Source organism: Eurytemora carolleeae, unplaced genomic scaffold, assembly GCF_000591075.1.
Source record: "Eurytemora carolleeae unplaced genomic scaffold, Eaff_2.0 scaffold159, whole genome shotgun sequence".
NCBI classification, from domain to species: Eukaryota; Metazoa; Arthropoda; class Copepoda; order Calanoida; family Temoridae; genus Eurytemora; species Eurytemora carolleeae.
Genome location: NW_019396151.1, coordinates 255,221 through 277,182, shown reverse-complemented (window position 1 = coordinate 277,182; position 21,962 = coordinate 255,221). Strand labels below are relative to the sequence as shown.

Here is a 21,962-nt window from a genome sequence, read left to right as displayed (position 1 = left end):
TCGGAAAGTGGAACCCCTACACCTTTTTTTAATAAAATATCCCTAATTTATGAATAATTTGAAAACTGCAGAAACAAAAAAAATCCTTTATTTACTTATTTTTTTTGTTAGAAAAATTTAATGCAAAACAATATTTGTACTATTCCTGTTACAATAGCATCTCATTATCATTTTTTATAAATGGATTAAAATGTAAAAAATTCTGTATACTGTAGTTCGCTAAAATACAGAAAGTTATTCAGAAATGAAAATATTTGTAAAAATGTAAAAGATTTGGCAGGCAATATCATGAGTGCAACCTAGCGGTGCTACGCATGGTGTTGAAGAAATGAATAAAAAATCTTTGAAACTTCTGAATTTAATCTGATCTCATTCATTTAAATTGAATAAACTCTAACAGAAAAATAAGTTAGGGCTAAAATATTGTTTGTATTGCATACATTCAATGAACAGAAAATTAAAAATATAACAGTGTGTATCCGACCCTCCCAGCGGAAGGGTGTCAGCTCAGAGCTCTCTAGCCTGTTGTGAGAGAGGGAACTATGTTCATTGTATTAAATTGTTTAACATAAACCTATCTCCTAGAACCCCCCACAAAATGTCGCCCTACCAGCCCCAAATCCAAACCAAACAATTTTTCCGACTTTACCTCTCTATCTGACAAAAGAAACAACAAACAGTGAAGCATTTTATTATATGAAAGATCAAATCCATGTATAACTTTGCAATCCATAGTAACGTCTACTCAAGCAACTGGGTTTATATTTTCAGAAGTATTTATAAATGTTTTTAACTATATTCCATCAAACCCTCCCCCTTAATCACGTACTCCTTTTCTCTCTGACACAAAAAAAACTAGTAAGAGATATATTATTAAATATTCAACTACATTAATACATTATCATTTATTTTTACTTTACCTGCATTTTATTGCAGGTTTGTAATACATCTATTTACTGATTATTTGTGACTGCTGAGTCCGAGTGGAGGAGCCCAACAGACTTAAAGTCAATTAAGCCTACCTTTCTAATTATCAACCAACTTACAGTCAATCAATCTACATCGCCCTAATATAGTTTTACATAAATATAGTAGTCAAGAAAGATCAAGGTCATTGATCTCCACTATACTGATCAGGGATAAAGTTGAATGTGTGCATGTGTGTTGCATGGTCAAAACACAATAATGCTGACTTTGGAGTTTAGATGAAAAAAAACTGCCAGGGTTATTACGAGCTAGTCAGTCACGAGTGTAGACAGATCTGAGCTGAGGAAGACTTAGCAGCAAATTGCTGGAAGGGACAGTCATCAAAAGAAGAAAAGGAAAATAAGATGACAATAATATTTCTGTATGATCTGTACCCAAATATACTTACAAAATTCATAATAATTGTTGAATTTAAAATTTTAAAAAAAGTAAATATGTAAAAAAAATATAAAACTCTCTGTTTTTTCTGTTTTCCTGTCACTGTTTAGATAGTGTTTGTTAATTTACATTGCATGTTAATTTTTCCTTTCACAACCTGTAGTCTCCCTATCTGAAAAGAAAAACAAGTAAATAAATGCATGAAATGGGTTAAACAAATTCTTAAATATGTTTTAAATAGCCTTCCCCCTCCCCCCATCATTCTGTCAATAGAAAAGTTGCAACCTTTAATATTTGATTGAAGTTAGCTAAGAATATGAAAGGGTGCATGCACTGTGGCAGCAACCATAAGCTGTTGGGCACCGCTGTGCCTTTAGTTCCTAGGCCCCCCCCATCCTGGCCTCTCGGCGACGCAACATAGTCTGATCTAGGGTTTCCATAGAAATTTTTGTTAAACAAAATTTGCCAAAATGAACAAATGAAATTCAGTCATTTCCGTTCAAAATTTTCACGTAATTTATATGTTATAATATTATCTTGTGTTTCATTCTTTCTTCTTGTTTGTCCATCCCTCGTTCATCCTTCAATCATACTGCGGCTAATTTTGAAAATAAAAAGAATTAAATTTGTTTGGTGTCCCTGCAGCTAAATTAAGGATATCTCTGCCATCCCTAACCAGAAGAAGATTAAAAGGATACTATATGTGAATTGTATATGGAGGGTAGCTTGAATTTATGTCTAAAGTCCCTTAAACTTAGCATCATCTTAATTAAATACATTGAAAATTTTATAATTATTTCAGTGACTATGACGAATACAGATGCTGGTTTCTGCTGTTCCATAAACACTGTTAATTTGGCAGATTCCTTTACAAAAGTAATGTTTTTATACTAAACCTTTTAGTAAGAAAAAAGTTAGGAAATCTGTTGTCTGAATAGCTTGTCAGGGAACTACTAGCTGAGCAAGGGCAGATACAGGGATGAGCCAAGGAGAAGCCGCTCAACCCCTTAAAAATTACTCTCCCCTAAAGCTAAAGTTTTCAGGATTAGCTTCGCAAAAAATAGTAAAGATTCAGAAAATTCTAAAATTCAAATAGTTAAAACCCGTGCAATATGAGGTCAAAATTAAGGGCTATATGTTCTCACTAAGAGTAAGCAAGAAAATTACAGGGGTGAGCAAGAAAAAAAATAATTTTGAGCTACCAGCTAAAAAAGTTTCGCTCACACCTGAAAAATTCCTGTATTAAAACAGGCAAAATATTATTGAAGTATTAGATCAACTATAATTTGTAATAAGTTGAAATTCTTGTTCATTGTCTTGATTTCTTAATTTAACTTTTACAAAAGTTCTTTTTTTAATAACTTGGAAAAATTCTTAAATTTGAACCTGAACAAGAATATGTTTAGCAAATGTTATATAGATTTTACTAATCAGGATGAAAATAAAACCGAGGATGAATATATGACAACTGTTAGACCAAGTGCCAATTGTAATACAAGCTCTATAAATGGTGATGAGTCTGGAAGTGGGAATGGAACTGGAAGTGGGTCTAACTCATCTTGTTTAGAAAATTCAATGTCCAGCAGTGGTTTAGAAACCCCCAATGATCCCCTCAGATTTACAGGGATATTAACTGGGTAAGGTAACATGTTTTACATTTTAAACAATGTTATTTGTTCATTGTTTTAGATATGAAAACCATATTACCAATGAGTGTCAAGGTTAATCAGGATGAGAGGATTTATTATGATAAGAACTTTAAAATCTTGATAATATTTCAGAAGACAAGATTATGCTGATATAATTGTAAAAGATCCATAAAAACTTTATTAGTAATGAGTTATGCTTTAAATAAATAATTTTACGAAGAAAATTTTTTAAATAATGTAATCTTGAAATAAAAAATTAAATGGTCATATTTGTTTTTTCTCAATTCATTGATCCTTTGTTTACGATCCATTACAATAATTTGTTCAGATCAATTTGATATTTATTTGTTAACTTTGGTTTTTGTTGGTTAACTTTTGTTCAAAATTTTTGTTTTTTAAAAGTTAGGTAGGCTTGGTTTTTAACATTATCTTAAAATAATCTTTTCCTTCAAATGCTGCGATTCCTTTTTCTTCAATTTCAAATACTTAATAAATCTCTCTTTTTCAAAAGTGAGACCAGGTGCAAGAATTAAGGAAACAGGAAGCACAGGAGCTGAAACAGTAAAAACAGGAGCTGAAACTGCAAAGGATCTGGAAGCAAATTCAGACTTTTCAGAAAATGTTGAAGAAGAAGAGGACTTTAAAGTGCTTAAAACAAATATGGTTGCTCAGGATCTAGGATTTTCTTTTCTCATTGATGGAAATTTTGATGATAAAGTTTCTTTTGGTAAAACATCTACGAATAACAACTTCTTTTACGGATTAGAGGTTTGTTTACAGAGGTTTTTAATTGAACTGTTGTGATCCTATTATTGTAAAGGTCTTACGGAATCTTTTCTCAAGATGTTATGAATGGCATACCTTTGAAATTTTTTGAAGCTAATCTGAGAACTGATTTTCAAATAGATCTACCTATTAGATAATACAAGGAGCTTAGTTTGTTATTTTGAAAAAAGTTTATGGGACGATTATTCCATAAGGAATTGACCAGGAATAATCGTCCCATAAACTTTTTTTCAGCCGGCCCCATGAGCTTCATTTACTCTCAATTAGGATCAGCCGAAAATTGCCATAAGGTTTTAATGGTTTATCATTCTTAACAACTTCAGAGAAGGTTTCATAAGGCCAAAATTGATCAAGAAAAAAATGGAAACCCCATTTTTTTGGGGGGGAGGGGAGGAATGCCGCATGCATTTTTCTTAATTTTAGAGCTANATGGAAGGGATATACAGATGATGCAAGACAGTTTAATAAAGTGAATAACCATGGATGGGATGTATATACAGATGATGCAAGACAGTTTAATAAAGTGAATAAGCTAGGATGGGATGTATATACAGATGATGCAAGACAGTTTAATAAAGTGAATTAGAGTGGACATAAAGGAAGAATATTGAAACAAATGATTCTTTGCATGTTTCTTCAATTACCAAAGTCAATTTAAAATTGTAAATTTAAAAAAAAATATTAAACCTAGTAGTTGAAAGAAGAAAAAGTATCATAAAAAGAGTTGAACCATCAATTGAAGGAAAATATGTTGTAAAAAAATTATTTATTTTGAAGATCTAGGTATTTACTATCTCCGTATTGAGATTATATTAAGATTACAAAAATGTTTATATAGATTTTACAGAAAATTATTTTACAATAGCAGCATGTACATACATTTGTAAATTAATCGAGAAGGAATCTTTTAGTTTACGGATACATTTTTTCGTTTTTTCTTGCCAAACTTGATGTTACATTCTTATTCTTAGAAGATAGAAAAGAAAAAATTCTTATTGAAATTTTAAACTATAAAACAATTATAATATGTCAAAAAAGGATTCCAGGGGTTGAAAGAAAAAAGTGTTACCTAAAAGTTTTTTTAAATGTGGAACCCAGTGGTTGAAACATTTTTCATGAAGAACTGTTTTCCAGTGTTTATAATCAACCCAGCAGTTAAGATAAAAAAGTTCCTGAAAAATCATAAACCCAGCCAGTGCAGTGGCCTAAATAAGGGGGGTTATTGGGGTTACTTACCCCCCCCCCCCTAGAATCTTTGGGACACAAACATCCCCGGTTAGAAACTTGATCTCCATTCTCTATGTCCATGATTATTATTAAGAGGAAAAATGTCAAAAATAAAAGTTACATAGATTTATTTAACCAAATAATCGATTTTTTATGCAGTAGCCTACTTGCACTATATGTCAAAGTAGGTATAAAGCTCTTCCCGCTGGGTGATTGAATTTTGACTTGGACAAATTTCATGAGAAACACTGGCTCCAAAAGCAGTCTTTAATATTTTTTCTGGAAATATGAATTATAATTGGCATGGACCATGGTAGTTATTGATGTAGAACCTACCAGAAAGCATTTGCATCCACTCCTATTTCAAGTCCTTGATCTTCTTTATGATGAATATTTTTCAAAACAATGCAGCCAAGTTGCCAGGGCCCAGGTAGCTTATCATAGCGTTTCATATAGGTGGATTTGTTATTTTGTAAGCTGTTAAAAAAGTCTCATAAAAAAAAATTTCCCCCCCTCTAAAGAATCCTTATTTATGCCCCTGAACTCAGCGGTTGAAATCAAAAAAGTTGCTGAAAAATCTTAAACCCAGCGGTTGAAATCAAAAAAGTTGCTAAAAAATCTTAACACCCCAGTGGTTGAAAGCAAAAGAGTTACTGACTAATCTTAAACCAGCGGTTGAAAGCAAAACAAGTTTTTGAAAATCTTAAACCAGTGGTTGAAATCAAAAAAGTTGCTAAAAAATCTTAACACCCCAGCGGTTGAAAGCAAAAGAGTTGCTGACTAATCTTAAACCAGTGGTTGAAAGCAAAACAAGTTTTTGAAAATCTTAAACCAGTGGTTGAAAGAAAAAAAGTTGCTAAAAAATATTAAAAACAGCGGTTGAAAGCAAAAACTGTTTTAAGAAAAATTATTTTTCAGTGGTTGAAAGCAAAATGTTGTTGAAAATCTTAAACCCAGAAAATGAAAGAAAAATCAGCAATTAAAGGCAAAAAAAATATTTAAAATCTTAAACCCAGCAGTTGAAAGCAAAAACATTTTTCAAGAAAAATCATTTCTCAGTGGCTGAAAGCAAAAAGTTGTTAAAAATCTTAAACCCAGCGGTTAAAAACAAAAAAATATTTTTTTTCTCAGCGGTTGAACTTATAAAAAAGTTTAAAAAGTGGATAAAAATATTAACGAAAAAGGTAAGATTTTAGTTGTTAAACAGATTTTAGATTTGAGAAAAAAGGTGCATTTCTTGTTGTAGAGTGCCTAGAGTCTAGGCTAGATCTCAACCACACGTTAAACCGCTCCCGATGAGTTTTTTTTCTACAAAGTATATATCATTAAAATAAAAACTACCCACTTTGATAAAAAATTGTATTTTTTGAGCTTCCGGTCGTCTTTACAGTATCAAGTATCTAGTATTTGAATTTTAAACTAAATTATTAAATTAAATTCTTTGCATGAAAAAGAAACAGGATTGAAATGTATATTTTAAGTTTAAGCTAGAAAACAATTAACAAATTTTAGGGTTTCCAATGTAATAGATTATTTACTTACGCGAAATTACGTGCAGTTAAGCGAAATAATTTTCATTTCGTTTAATTTTGCAGGATTTGGCGTAATTGTTGAAACTTCAATTTCGCGAAATTTCTACAATGTTATTTCGCGAAATTTTGTAATAATCACACATACCATCACTCTACCATCTAAAAGTTAGCGTTCTAGAGAAGGTTTGGGACCTTGTGAAAAGTTTACTTTAAGTACGAGAATCAAAATACATCAGAGGTTTTATGACTGATCTCACAAGAATGAACAGAAAAAATATTTTTTATTTAATTGTAAACTTTAATTCAGTATTTTTAAGAAAAAAGGAGTATTTCTTATTTTCAATTCTTTAAAAGGTTTAAATAACCCTCCTTAGACAAGCCCCCCTGATCTACGTATATCTCAAGTAATAATAATTGTCTTAAAACATTTTTTAAAAAGTGAATATTTGCAAATTATCTTTTTTCCATCTCATGATCTGAGTTCGTTTCCCTTTTGTCCATTTGACAGCCCATTTAAATTTTTTTAAATAATCTTTTCTGTTTGTTTATTTTCTTGTGGTTTTCAACATCGATTTTGATGGTTATTATATCGTTAGAACTGACAAGGGTCAAACCTAGACCGAAATATATTTTCATTTTTCAATAAAATGTGGAATTAACTAACATCTACTTTTTTTCTCTACAGAGGTTTGGTCCATCACCATAAATGTATTTTAATTCAATTTTAAAGTATTTAAATTATCCAATTAGATTGGACATTGTATGGTTGTATCGCACATATCCTTACAAATATTTTCCCGCTATATTCATTTCTGAGAATTAATATGTAATTTGCTAATTACGGAATGGTTTCATATTACGTAATTTCGCGTAAATACGCATTAATTACGCAAAACTAGACTTTCTTTCGTATACATAATTGGCACGTTATTTCGCGTAATGCTCCTCCATAAGTGAAAGAAAGTGTTACGCGTAATTACGTGTAACGTAATTACGACTGGAAACCCTAACAAATTCATTTACTTTGCATTTTTACTAGATATTAATTCACTCTCCTCATGAATTTCCAGCCGTGAGTAAGAAAAGTATGGCAACTCACCTAGCAACTGAAACATTCATCAAGGTTTCAGGACAAATTACAGAATCGTAAGTACCTAGTTTGTACCTAGTTTGTATCTAGTTTGTACCTAGCTAGTACCTAGTTTGTACCTAGTTTTAGGTTTGAGTGGGATCAATAAGCTATAAAAAAACTTATAAAGCTTCACAGTTGAAAAAGCAACTTGTTGTTCAGTAAAATGCTTTTTATTAAAATTAAAAAGAGGAAAAGTAAACAAAAAATATATAATCGGCATTCATTTTAGAGCTGATAAACCTGAATTTTGATACCATTATATACACAGGTCGGACAGTGTAAAGACAATGTCTCCATCAAGAAGGAACTGTTTATTCCCAGAGGAAACTCAAGTTCCAGAAATGAATGTTAATCTTGAAGCATTTAAAACATACAATAAGGTAAATGCATCATTTAAACTCATTTCTTCTTTTAAAATAACAAGGCTTTTAAAATCTATTTCTTGATTAATGCTTGATTGCAATAAATCATCATACTTCAAACAAATCTACTTGGTAAATGTTAGAAAAAATTCAGCTTTCATACAGTAATAACCAAAAAAAAATAGAATAGAAAGACAACATTTAATCAATTCGGAAATGTATTTGATACTGTTACAAGCAAACAAATTAACTAGTACGCTATGAAATCATTTATTACAGGAGACATTAGTTCCAAAACTAACCCTTGGCCAATTTTTAACACTGAGTGTTAGAAATGGGCCGAATCTGCAAAGTTATCTATTTCAAGAGTATATATCTTTAAATCCAAGCCGAGTAAAACAAAACAACACCATATATTTCTCAAAAAAGGCTAAACTAATTATTGAAACAAGAAATGTCAACTTTAAACTAATAATAAAGTATGAGCATTAGTTTTTGATGATTTCAAAAACGGGAAAGTGGGTTTTGTCTCGAAAACGCGACAGTGATTTAAATTCAGGATATGTTCGAAAATGGAAAACCTGACATTGTCTTGAAAAAGGTCCGGGGTTTTAATATAAATAAACTCTTTTTATAATTTTGATTCCAGAAGATAGTGTTTAATTGGGAATTGTTGTCCACATCATGCTTAATAAAATGTTGGTTATAGTTTTTAACATCAACTTTTACTCTCAATAAAGGCCGGGATCCTAAAAACCCAGTCTTTCAATTTGTGCCCATTTCTAGAAATGGGCCAAGTGTTAGTTTTGAAACTAATGTCCCCTGTATTATGTGAAACAAATCTGCTGCTACTGCACAATTGCGGTATCTCTGCTCAATAAAATATTTAAAGTCATAATTTGAGTCTATAGTCTACTTCCTATTCCAGAATTACTGGTTATCAATGTATATTATATTTCACAATGTAGATTTACTACTAAATGTATGTTGCCATTTAAAAGAATTTCTTTGTTGTAAAAACAACAACTTCTTAATTATTTTTTTCTTAGGCCAACTGTTTACTGGAGTGTTCTGTCGCCGCAATGCTACAGTTATGTGGATGTGTACCCTACTTCTATCCAGATTTTCCTAAATCATTTATAGAAAAACATATAAAGCTGAGCAACTATACTAATAGTACAAGCTTTTGCTTTTTGGATAATCTCAAATGCCTCAGTGACACTGACAATCGAGGTAAGAATTTTTAAGAATTATTAGAAAAATTTTCTAATTGATAATGATCTAATTTATTTTAATATTGTACTCAGGCATTTCTTTTGAACAAATAATATGATAATAATAAGTAATATTAAGAATTTGAAACCTTACCTGAAAGTCTTTAAGTTAAAGTTTTGAAAATGTAGCTATTTTTTTCTTCTGTTATAGATGAACAGTGTAAATAGACCTTAAGATTTTTACAAATGGAACATATTACAGTGAAACCCTTAATAACGAATACATCGAAAGAATTCATAAAATGTCGTATTCTTCACTTTCTGATAATGGAATGTTGCAGATATTTAGTTTTTTAATTAAATGATTATATGGAACTCTTTAAAACTATTCCCGCCTATTCATGGCTATTCATTTATTTTCGCAAATACTGAAATTTACGTAAAATAGTATAAAACTCATTGAAAAAATGTCAAGACGACATTTGATAAATTCTTCCGATGTATTCCTTATTAAGGGTTTCACCGTATGATTTTTTTTATTTGCACTTGTGAATTAATCTTTACAAAAACTTATGCTCCAAAAGTAAAAACAAATGTAATGATGAGCATAGTTTTAACCCTATTCCTGCTGGGGGGGGGTCAATTTGACCCCCTGTAGTTTTTTACAGAACTAAAAAACCTATTGATCTGAGGCTCTTGAAATTTTCTGACTTTTCCTAAATTCCCGTAGTCACCTCCCTTTAGGTCTAAGACTAAAAAAAGTACTCAGACACACTGCCTGATTGATTACTTTTTCCTGTTTCAAACTAAATCTTTGTTTTGACCCACTTTCAGTTTCATTTTAAGTTTTGCAAAGAAATTTTTGCAAATTATTTGCATACAACCAGTCAAAAGAAATTTTTACATTTTTAGTTTGCGAAGATATATTATAGGGATTAGACAATTTTGGTTTTTCTTTTACTAAACGCTAGTTAAGCTGCATTAACATGTTAATAAATCTAGGTTATCTTAATTCATATGCAACTTCTGGTAGTGAAGGGTAGGGCTGGGCAATTTCCGACTTTTTTGAAATTGTTCCGTTCCGTTCTAGAACGAGGGCCTTCAGCTAAATCGTTCCGTTCTCGTTCCTTTTTTTTGTATCGTTCCATTATTTTCTGTTCCCTCCCGTTCCATTCCGTTCTGAGTAGAAAAACGGTCTTCCCGTTCCGTTCCATTCTTGGCATTTTTATTTAAAGAACGGTTCCATCCCTCTCGTTCCGTTCTTAATCAAAGAACGTTTCCATCCCCCCATTCCTTTCTTAGTATAGAACGATTACTAAAACTGGGTTCCCTTAAAAAAGGGGGGTGTACAATTTGTAGATTTTTGAAAAATATATAATTTTCATAATCAATATTTCAATAATATCAAAAAGATGAAACACATTCCTGATTTAAAGTGCGTTCCCAACTTAGAACGCGTTCTTGAAAATAAAAACCCGTTAACGACTTTAACAGTTCTTTTCAAGCAATTCCCGTTCCGTTCCGTTCCGTTCTTTTACTAATCGTTCCAAAATTTTTAAGAACGCGTTCTGAGCGTTCGTTTTTTTTTCGGAACGATGGGATCGTTCTTGATCGGTTCGTTCGTTCTGGGGAAAGAACAATCGTTCCACCAGGAACATGCCCAGCCCTAGTGAAGGGACCAATGGATTGAATTGTAACTGTCCAGATGATTGTAATCAAATAGTGTACTCAAAGGTAAAGTTTAACAAGATGGTTTCTATGGTATTACGGATCAAAATTTTAAATTTTTGCCTAGAAAAAATGTTAATTACAAATTTTTAGAAATCTAACCATGCACATTGCAAACAAAGAAAATTAACGAAATTTAAAGTAGTAGATACATGTTACTACAAACTGTACATGTAATAAATATCGGGTAACACAATATTATGTAAAACTGAACTACGTTGTACATTATTAACTATCTACTTTTGTAAACTTAACCCATTATTCATTTGAACTGCACTTCAAATGAATACGTAGCATGATTAGCTTAATCATGTGATACATATAATGATGTACATCTTTATTGCGCCTATTTTAACTGTGTTGTAAATACATAACATGACCATGTAGGAATAGTAATTGCGCCTATTAACTTTAACATGTAACATCTAAACCTCAAATACATTAGTTGATATAGGCACTCCATACTTTTTACTGCGAGAGAGTAACCATTTTGATAAACAGGTTGAGGATCGTGCCCAGTGGTTTGGCATTGATACCTGGTTTAAACAAATCAAATTCTACCCTATAGTACCCAGTGAAGAATCAGGCACCGGAGTATCAGACATGAAGAAAACCAGATAAACAGGTGGAAAAATTCAACACAAAAAATGAGAATGGGAAGCAGAAATCAAAGTAGCAGAGTTAATAGAAAACCTGAACCAGAGATTGTAAGATAGAATACAAAGAGTGAAAGCAATGTTGGAGCAGAATAAGGAGATAAACATGGAAACACAATACATGGATTCTCTAAATAAAACAATTGCAGTGGGGAGAATTAAATAACCTACGGTGCTAGCAAACAGCTAAGCAAATATGAGGCTATAGTCTTGATGAGAGAATACTGTGTTTTGTAGAAAGTGCTCCAAAATACAAATATAGTGGGAAACTGGTGAGTAGAAACCTGGAGAAAGTGTCAGAATGGTGCTAGAGTGATACAACAAGGAGTGCCAAAGTCTTATTCAGAACAAGAAGTGAGTCATATACCAGAAGTCTGAGAAAGAAAACCGGAAGACAAGAGCTTTGGAAAAATCATGCTACCGGAAGAACAATAATCAGGTCAAGAGCTAGTATGTCAGGAGAAAAATTATAAGTTATCAGGCAGTAAACAAGCCATATACAAGGATGTAAATAAGGATGTAAATAAAACATTAACAAATTCTACGAATTATCCCACAGAGGAAAGTAAGAAGGAATTTATTTGTGAAAGCTTCAAGATGGCTAAAAGCGATATATTAAATCAAGATAAGCATCAAGATCAAGAGAAACATCAAGAGTAAGAGCATTACATGACAGTAAATATGCTGAGTATAAACACAGAGAATCAAATACCTAGAAGATAAAAACAAAGAAAAACAAATACATAGAGCGGAAATAAGATTGGAAAAAATAAATCAAGATCAAGAGATACAGAGAAAACAGGATAAAAAAGGGAAATTGCAGAACCAAGGAAGTAAACAAAAGGAAAATTTAAAAAGTTCAAATTGAAGATAGGGAAAAAGATCAATGGAAATGAATCAAATCAAACAAAACCAAACCTGGACAAGGACCCATAGATGGAAGTGAAGAAAAATCAATGAAACAGCAGAAAAAATGCTGAAAAAAGCCTGGAGCAGCTTATAGGCAAGCAAGAAAAATACCTATTTGGTTTGAATGGAAGTTTTAGACAAGATGAGGACAAGATACAGCAGGGATCAATTACGAGAAAACAGAGACAAGAGATGATGATGATACCGGTATGGGACAAAGATGGATAGAGAGCAGGATGGAACCAAGAGAAAGAGAGAGTGCATATATATAGTGCCAGCCAGCAAGAAAGACGACAGATTAATAGCAGTCAGTTTAAGACAAGAATCAAGCAAGTTACAGAAAACATGTAGAACTAGAAGGAGCGAGATAGTTTCTGCAATGATGTCACACATTCTAATGTTGTTATCATGGTTCTTCTGGTGGTTTTGAGTTTGGAGAATGCCCCAATCTGGAAGGAAAGCAGCCACCATCTACTGGTCCATGACAATGCAGACGGTGAAGAAGTAAATCCTTTTCTGGGTAATTAAAAAATGTGAAAGCAGAATGAATAAAAATATTAACAAGATAGCTGAGACAGAAGAAGAGCACAGCATATTCTCTGAACCACAGAATGCAGTGAGGGCCAAACAGTCAGTAAGGAGGGACCCAGACTCAAAGATAGACCTGGAGCCAGACATAAATCTGGTGAGAGAGTTAAATGCAAGAAAAGACACTTGAAGCACAATGTAGGGAGTCAAGAGGTAGACATAAAGAAAATGTACGGCAAGAACAGAAGTGTCATAATTAGTATAAACAAGAGTGCAACACTGTTCTTAAAACCTCCCTCATTCTAGAACAAAAGTGCCAATATGTTCCGAAGTAGAAGTGCCAGACTCCATACGGACAGCAGTGTAACACCAACTATAGTGAAAAGTATACCATCAAAGATGAGAAGGATTATAGGATGGGATACAAGAAGGAGTATTCCAAGACACAGGAACAGGACTGCAACATTATAAAGGAGAACCAGTTAGAGATCATGAATGGCAAACTGTGTCAGGCGGTGTTAAGGTGCAAGTCCTATGATAACCCCAAGAAGGAGTGCAATAGCATGCAGAAGTCTGTTAAGAAGTCCATTAGAAGCAGTGTGACATTGGGACTGATCACCAGTGCAAGGTTGAAAATGTCCAGAAATATAGACAGGTTCCTGAACAAGAGAAGGTTAGAGAATGCAACCTGGTAAACAATTCTATCTGCAATAGTTTACATGGTGATGAAGGGATCTCTGTGCAATGCAAGGAGGTACACAAAGAAAAAGGTTGGGATGAACCTAGACAGCCCTGTGAACAGGTTCCAAAGGAGAAGGTTGGGATGAAACTACTCAAGTATACCAGAATATTCCTAAGATGATGTGCCAGAATGTTTCAAAGAAAAAGTCTTTTGACAAGCCTTGACAATAAGGACATGATGGCCTGATGGGCCAAGAGAAGAGTGACATGAGGTTCTCAGAGGGTATACTGTTTCTGTACAAGAATGCAAATCTGTCGATGTACCTGTATACGGCCCTGTACACCATGTATCCTGCTGTGATGTTACAGGACAGATTTCTAAATTGGTACCTAGATTGAAATGTTACAGTAAATCAAGAGAGGTCTGTCATCAGGTTCCAAAGGAGGTCTACAACAGTGTACTCCAGAAGTAATGTGCTCAAGTTACAACAGAAACCAAGAATGGAATATATGAAGATGTAGAGCTACTGAAAGTATAGAAGTAAGTCGAAAATAAGGGATACATAACCCTACTTTCCACCACTCTCTTACCCCCCCCCTCCATTTGTAAAAAATATTAGCTAACATAATATTTTATAAACCTGAACTATGTTGTACATTATTAATTATCTACGTTTGTAAACTTCTACGAAAAACCCATTATTCATTAGAACTGCACTTAAAATGATTACGTAGCATGATTAGCTTAATCATGTGATAAATATTATGATGTACATTTTAATTGCGCCTATTTTCACTGTGCTGTAATACGTAACATGATTGTCTTAAACAGATAACAACTTAGGAATTGTAATTATGTCTTTAACATGTAACATATAAACCTCAAATACATTAGTTGAAATAGAGACTCCATACTGTTTACTGCAAGAGAGTAATCATTCCCTGTTTTGATAGTTTGACATTGACATTTACGAGCTTCTGATTGATAGCTTACGAGATCGTGCCCAGTAGTTTGGCATTAATAGATTAAGAGTTTGTGTCCTTGTTGACATTGATTGCTGGTCCTTCTTGAAACATATGAGTTGAGATTGTGTCCATTGGTTTGGCATTGATCGATTAAGAGCTTATGTCTGTTTTGACATTGATAGCTGACGAATTGTACCTGGATAGATATGGGTTTGAGAGCATTTATGGAGTAGGCTATTTACTACATACATTATGATAAGCAATAACAAAAACTGTGGAATGATTATAGTTTTTGTTTTTCGTTTAAAAGGGAAGTTTTAGTTTTTACTAAGGATTAGCTCGAATGTAGACATTTGTTTTGAAACATTTAAATGTAAGCCTTTAAAATGTTCATCATTATATTTCAGGAGACTACAACAGATTAGAGGAATACAACAGATTAGAGGAATACAACAGATTAGAGGAATACAACAGATTAGAGGAATACAACAGATTAGACAACAGATTAGAGGAATACAACAGATTAGAGGAATACAACAGATTAGAGGAATACAACAGATTAGAGGAATACAACAGATTAGAGGAATACAACAGATTAGGATTAGAGGGATACAACAGATTAGAGGAATACAACAGATCAGAGGAATGCAACAGATTAGAGGAATACAACAGATCAGATGAATACAACAGATTAGAGAAATACAACAGATTAGAGGAATACAACAGATCAGATGAATACAACAGATTAGAGGAATACAACAGATTAGAGGGATACAACAGATTAGAGGAATACAACAGATTAGAGGGATACAACAGATTAGAGGAATACAACAGATTAGAGGGATACAACAGATTAGAGGAATACAACAGATCCGAGGAATACCATAGATCAGAGAGATGTGGTTCCAGTTCCACCTCAACACAGCTAGTTTAACTTTCTACACCATCTAATATTCCAGGTGTTTCTATGGTTAGAAACACTGGAGACCCAGAGGATCACTAGAACTATAGAACAGACAAGAGAATCAGAGAGATGTAGTTCCACCTCAATACAGCTGGTTCAACTACCTACACGCTCCAACAATCCAGGTGTTTCTATGGTTAGAAATACTGGAGACCCCGAGGATCGCTGGTACTATAGAGCAGACAATGGAATCAGAGAAATGTAGTTCCACCTCTATACAGCTGGTTCAACTACCTACACACTCTAATATCCCAGGTGTTTCTATGGTTAGAAACACTAGAGACTCCGAGGATTGCTGGAACTATAGAACAGACAATAGAATCAGAGCACTGTAGTTCCACCTCTATACAGCTGGTCCAACTCCCTACACCCTCTAATATTCCAGGTGTTTCTATGGTTAGAAACACTGGGGACTCAGAAGATAATACAGGCCAATGAATCCAGGTGAAAGGAGATATCAATTAGATGGGAGATCAACCGAGATGTGGAGCATCCTACAGATCAAGGAGATATCAAGTAGATGGGAGATCAACCGAGATGCAGAGCATTCTTCAGATTAAGGAGATATCAAGTAGATGGGAGATCAACCGAGATGCAGAGCATCCTACATATCACTGAGATATAGAGCATACTGTAGAGATGCAGAGCAGACTACAGATCACGGAGATATAGAGCAAACTGTAGATCAACAGAGATGCAGAGCAGACTACAGATAATGTGGGTACTGCAGATATTGTAGATACTGTGGATACTGCGGATATTGAGGATACTGCAGATATTGTGGACACTGCAGACATGGAAGATACTGCAGATACTGTGTAAGTTGCAGATACTGTGGAGACTAGAGATCCTGAGCAGATTGATAGAGAGCTAGGATGGATCACAAAGATCACCAGCTATATGAATCACAGGAGAACTGCAAGTATGAGATCATAGATCTACAGCAGATTGACAGAGAACTAGGATGATCATGAATCACCAGTTACAAGTATCACAGGAGAAGATCATAGGTCTGTAGCAGATTGATAGATAGCTAGGATTGATCAGGAGATCACCAGTTTTATTATCTATAGAAGGATCAGCTTAGATTGACAGAGAACTAGGATGATCATAAATCACCAGTTACAAGTATCACAGGAGAAGATCATAGGTCTGTAGCAGATTGATAGATAGCTAGGATTGATCAGGAGATCACCAGTTATATTATCTATAGAAGGATTAGCTGAGACCACATATAGCCCAGCAGGGAACAGAGGCTCAGATGAACTACTGAGGGACTCTTCCTATGTAGGAGTTAGTGGAGACTTGCTTTACTGCTGAGAGACTCTTCCTATATAAGAGTTAGTAGAGACTTGCTTTACCGCTGAGGGACTCTTCCTATGTAGGAGTTAGTGGAGACTTGCATTACTGCTGAGAGACTCTTCCTATATAGGAGTTAGTTGGGACTTGCTTTACCGCTGAGAGACTCTTCCTATATAAGAGTTAGTAGAGACTTGCTTTACCTCTGAGAGACTCTTCCTATATAAGAGTTAGTGGAGACTTGCTTTACTGCTGAGAGACTCTTCCTATATAAGAGTTAGTGGAGACTTGTCTTACCGCTGAGGGACTCTACAGATATATGGAATATGATTTAATATAAATAGATATTAACAGATATATTTGTACCAATAAAATGCAGATTCATAAACCCACTTATTCAAGACATTTAGAGATAGATATTATACACAAGATGAGAGGTTTGGGTAAATTATGAATTGGTACTGGGAATGAAAGTGAAGTCTTGTATTAACATTCAAAGATGAGGGACAAGGATTGATCTTGATTTCCCTAGGATTTATGTCTGGGATAGTAACGATATCAAAGGATTAAATGTTACAATATTTATGACAAAAAGAATATTTTATTCTTAAAAATATTCTTAAACAAAGCAACAACTTTTTCATACATTTTATGGTTTCACAGAATATAAATTAATGAAGAGAAGTAGGATGAAAATTTCCAAACTATTATGATTTTGTAAAAGGGCCAAGTTCACCACAAATTTTCTAGCTCTGTAGATATAAGGTTATACAACATTTTTAATTTATGTTGCATCCCAAATTGACCATCACTGAAAAAATCAGGGTTTCTGATTAGGTTCTGATACACTCTCCTCATGAATTTCCAGATGTGAGTAAGAAAAGTATGAATATTGAATATGGCTCTGAGTATTTCATTGGCGTCTCAGCACAAATTACAGAAACGTAAGTATTGTGTCAACATTGGAAGTGAGATCAATAAGTGGTTCTATTCAACCTTTTAAAAAATATAACAACCTTCTGAATGGGTGTTATCAAGAAAAATTATATTTACTGCCAAAAATTAAGTCTTCCGCCAAAAGAATTTCAGGGTTTACTAGTAACTGTTTAAGAGTTTTAAAGATTTTAAGAATTTGAGCCACAACTTAAATTTAAGCTGCGGCTCAAATATGGTTGGTTCCACTTAAAATTGTATTTAATTTTTCAAAATTTAAGATGGCGCTCAATTGAAATGGATTTTTGGGGATTTGAGAAATGGCTTAAATTCATGAAATTTTGGACACTGATCTCAGAAACATGTGACCCCTTTCAAAATATTATTTTGTAAAAAAAACTTGAAATAATAATTTCCTGTCAAAAATCAGAGCTTTTGAAAAATCTTGAATCCCAGTTGAACATTTTTGTCAACAATTTAGAATTGAGTTCATTCATAGTAAATTACTAAGTTAATTTTCGTTTAATACTTGCTTAGTCTAGTAACTTTTAAATGTACTAGCCTTAGAGGGCGCTTTGCGCCCCTCTTCTAAATTAACTGTGAACATGTTCTCTTTGTGTACATCGTAAAACAAAACAAAAATAATTCGCGGATTTTCACAAAAAATTTCGCGGATTTTCAAAATTTTTAAAAATTTAATGACGATCGAATTTTGATGGAGACAAATATTTAAAATTTCAATCGTTCATAAACCTTCCCTGGGGTCCCTAGATGTCCCACAAAAAATTTGGGCCCGATCGGTTCAGCCGTTTTGACGTTTATTGGATACAAACAGACAGACAAGCCAAATTTATATATAGATTTGTTTTAAAGTAAAATTTTCAAATAATATTATTATGTTTCAAAATGTTCAAAATCAAATTTTTTAATATTTCTTAGTCAATATACATTAATTTTTAAATTCATTTACTAGGGTCATTATATACATAGGTCGGACAGTGTAAAGACAATGTCTCCATCAAGAAGGAACTGTTTATTCCCAGAGGAAACTCAAGTTCTAGAAATGAATGTTAATCTTGAAGCATTTACAGAATACAATAAAGTAAATGCAATAATTCAACTAATTTATTTTTTTAAGTGGCATTTTTTCTCAATCTGTGAGTTTAATGGATCATTAACATCTCAACATAAAACATTTTGCCATATAACAACTTGCCTAAGTAACATTTCTCCATTTAACAACTTGCCATATAAAAACAAAAAAACAAAGTAATAAATTTTATTTAGTAGAAAGTAGTAGTTTAGTAGGAAATATATGTAATCATATAAAATCATGAAACATTGTTAAGCTCATATAAAAGTAGGATTTAAATATAGTGTAGGAGAAGTTGTTTATGTCAACAAAAGATGGTTTCCCCCACTGAATTGTGGATGTGTGTCTAGTACTCCGAACACTGTTTGAATTACTGTATTTGCAGATTTTTGGTTTTTAATTTGTGGATTTTCTGGTATAATTTTATTTACACTACAATTTAATTAAAAAATTTATTTATAAGCGAATTGTTATATGTCGAAATGATACTTAGGCGAGTTGTTACTTAGGCAAGTTGCTATATGGCGATTTGTTACATGGCGAAATGTTATATGGCGAGATGTTACTGAGCCAGTTAAATGCTTGATTATTTTTATTGTTTTTAGAAAGCCAAATAGAAAGCTTTTAAATTTACATCTCCTTTTTTAGCTAAATAAATTTTTATTTGATTTTGAATAACTTAAAAAATTTTATTTTAAGGCTAACTGTTTACTGGAGTGTACTGTTGGTGCAATGCTACAGTTATGTGGATGTGTACCCTACTTCTATCCAGATTTTCCTAAATCATTTATAGAAAAACATATAAAGCTGAGCAATTATACTAATAGTACAGGCTTTTGCTTTTGGGATAATCTTAAATGCCTCAGTGAAAATCGAGGTAAGAATTTATTTTTGTCCCCAGAACATGATAAGGTTGTTACGATCAAATCTTGGAATTTTTTTCCATTGCAAAAGTTTGGTATTGTTTGGGTTTATATTGATCTAATAGGGGTTGTAATATGGCAGCACATTCATCCATCGACGCTTCATTCATAGGGTTGACAAGATTCCAGCTGCCTAAGGGCTTAATAGGCCTGAGAATAGTAGAGTGAAGGAATTCTTCCGATATACTGGAATGAGGCTCGGGTGCCATGTACAGACAGGAAACATCACACTCATTGCTCCCAATCATTTGTAAGCCCGGATTGGATACCTCCAGGTACCTATAGATGGCAACCATAGACTCTCCCTTCTTGTCCACCTTTCCTCTCTTCATCATCATTCACTTGGATCAATCCATTAGTTTTTTTCTTGTTGAGTAGAAAGGACGCACCCTTTCGCTGCGAGAGTTGTTGACAGTCGCCCCTCTGTCCTCCTACATCCGTTAGGTGGTCATAACTGCTTAACCAGATGTCGGCTTCAGATGTTTTTGAAACCGCAGGTTTGTGAGGAGTACGGGAATCGAACCTGTGAACACCAGTCTGGACACCAATCCAGTTACTGGCTGTGGACAAGTGTTCTTAACTTCAGTGAGCTAACGAGAACTGGTGTCATACACTCACCACCTCACCCCACCCCACCCCATTTTTACTTTATTTTAACCAAGCAATATTTGAAAAAAGGTTTAAATACCCCTCTTTAAACAAACCGCCGCCCCCCTCCCCCAGATTTACGTAAAATTTCGTTAATTAGCTCGACCCCCACAACTAATAGTAATTGTCTTAAAACATTTTTTCAAAAAGTGAATATTTGCAAATTATCTTTTTTCATCTCATAATCTGAGTTCGTTTCCCTTCTGTCGATTTGACAACCCCAAATTTTTTTTTAAAAAATCTTTTCTCTTTGTTTATTTTCTTGTGGTTTGTAACCATTTTTAAAATTTTTTTTCTTATCGATCTTGATGGTTATTATATCGTTAGAATGACGAGGGTCAACCCAGACCGAAATATATTTTCAATAAATGTGGAACTAACTTCTACTTCTTTTTACTCTACAGCTAGGTTTGGTCCATCACCATCAACGAATTTTAGATTGGAAAATCTTCTTTGACTTATTATCAACATACACTGTATATCAATCTCAAGTAGTAACTGAGTAAATCACAAATTTATTAATCACAATTGCACATTCACTAATCATCAAGATCCAGTCTGAACTTTGAGACTAGCAGGGTTAGATGAGATTGTTTTTAATTCACACCATACTGTCCAAATATTAAAATCTTTCATATTCCTCCACTATATATGGCATGCAACAAATATTTCTTAATTTTGTTTTCATGCACAATACTGCTGTACAAAAATTTAATTTTTTGAATTCATGGGCATTGCAAAATTACATGCAAAAATGACCTGTATTCATGTGCAATCTCATAAAAAAACTGACTTAAATTTCGTATTCATGCAAAATTTCATGAAAAAAAATTTATTTATTTTGAATGAATGCGGAATTTCGTACAAAAAAGTCATTTCGTGCAAAACCATGCAACTGTTGCGCAAGAGAATTGACTGTTTCGTGGAAACCCTAATTTAACTGAGCAATCTTCTTTGACTTATTATCATTATACACTATATACTTATATTTCTCCTCCCCTGGTAAATTTTGTTAGCTGGCCCTACATCAAAACAAGCTAATTAACATGAGATGGATGGGTGGATTAATCTATTAATGCTATTTTATTCTGGGGAATGGAGGTTTTTACCTCCATGGGTCAAGGTTTAGCTATCATGCAGCTCAAGATGCAAGCCTTTAAATCAAGTCTAGTAAGCTGTATTAAATAAGAACTTAATTTGTACAGTGTTTGTTTTAGTCTTCTCAGATATCATTTACAAGAGACAAATTATAACTCCTTTGATCACATTTTAGATTTTTAAAACTTGAGATTCTGACATTGGTTCCTAATTGCATAGAAGGCCTTGATTCATATCCCTATTTTGAAACAGTTAACACATTTATCTCA

General features: G+C 33.3%; 2 protein-coding genes across 6 annotated transcripts in view; both read left to right on the top strand.

The window, feature by feature from the left end:
* Positions 1-21,962, top strand: part of LOC111696554 (uncharacterized) — a 43,777-nt gene that overhangs the window by 11,709 nt on the left and 10,106 nt on the right. For all 4 annotated transcript variants that reach the window (XM_023466185.1, XM_023466186.1, XM_023466187.1 and 1 more), the window contains 5 exons: positions 2,168-2,241; positions 2,800-3,002; positions 3,055-3,086; positions 3,526-3,782; positions 19,724-19,901. In XM_023466185.1, the coding sequence (XP_023321953.1) occupies positions 2,168-2,241; positions 2,800-3,002; positions 3,055-3,086; positions 3,526-3,782; positions 19,724-19,901 (744 nt within the window). The remainder of the gene's footprint in view (positions 1-2,167; positions 2,242-2,799; positions 3,003-3,054; positions 3,087-3,525; positions 3,783-19,723; positions 19,902-21,962) is intronic.
* Positions 7,583-15,227, top strand: LOC111696555 (sodium channel protein Nach). Of its 2 annotated transcripts, none has more exons than XM_023466188.1 (6): positions 7,583-7,705; positions 7,960-8,071; positions 9,103-9,286; positions 10,270-10,306; positions 10,932-11,001; positions 15,143-15,227. In XM_023466188.1, exons 1-6 carry the CDS (start codon positions 7,647-7,649, stop codon positions 15,158-15,160), a joined length of 480 nt encoding a protein of 159 aa, XP_023321956.1. In that variant the 5' UTR covers positions 7,583-7,646; the 3' UTR covers positions 15,161-15,227. The 2 variants fall into 2 exon arrangements, with proteins under 2 accessions (XP_023321956.1, XP_023321957.1); XM_023466189.1 differs by having other exon boundaries at positions 7,584-7,705; positions 10,938-11,001.

Coding starts and splice junctions, on each gene's coding strand:
- LOC111696555 (XM_023466188.1), top strand. CDS start 7,647: ATGGCAACTCACCTAGCAACTGAAACATTCATCAAGGTTTCAGGACAA. Junction 8,072..9,102: donor CATTTAAAACATACAATAAG/GTAAATGCATCA, acceptor TTTTTTTCTTAG/GCCAACTGTTTACTGGAGTG. Junction 10,307..10,931: donor GCAACTTCTGGTAGTGAAGG/GTAGGGCTGGGC, acceptor GAACATGCCCAG/CCCTAGTGAAGGGACCAATG.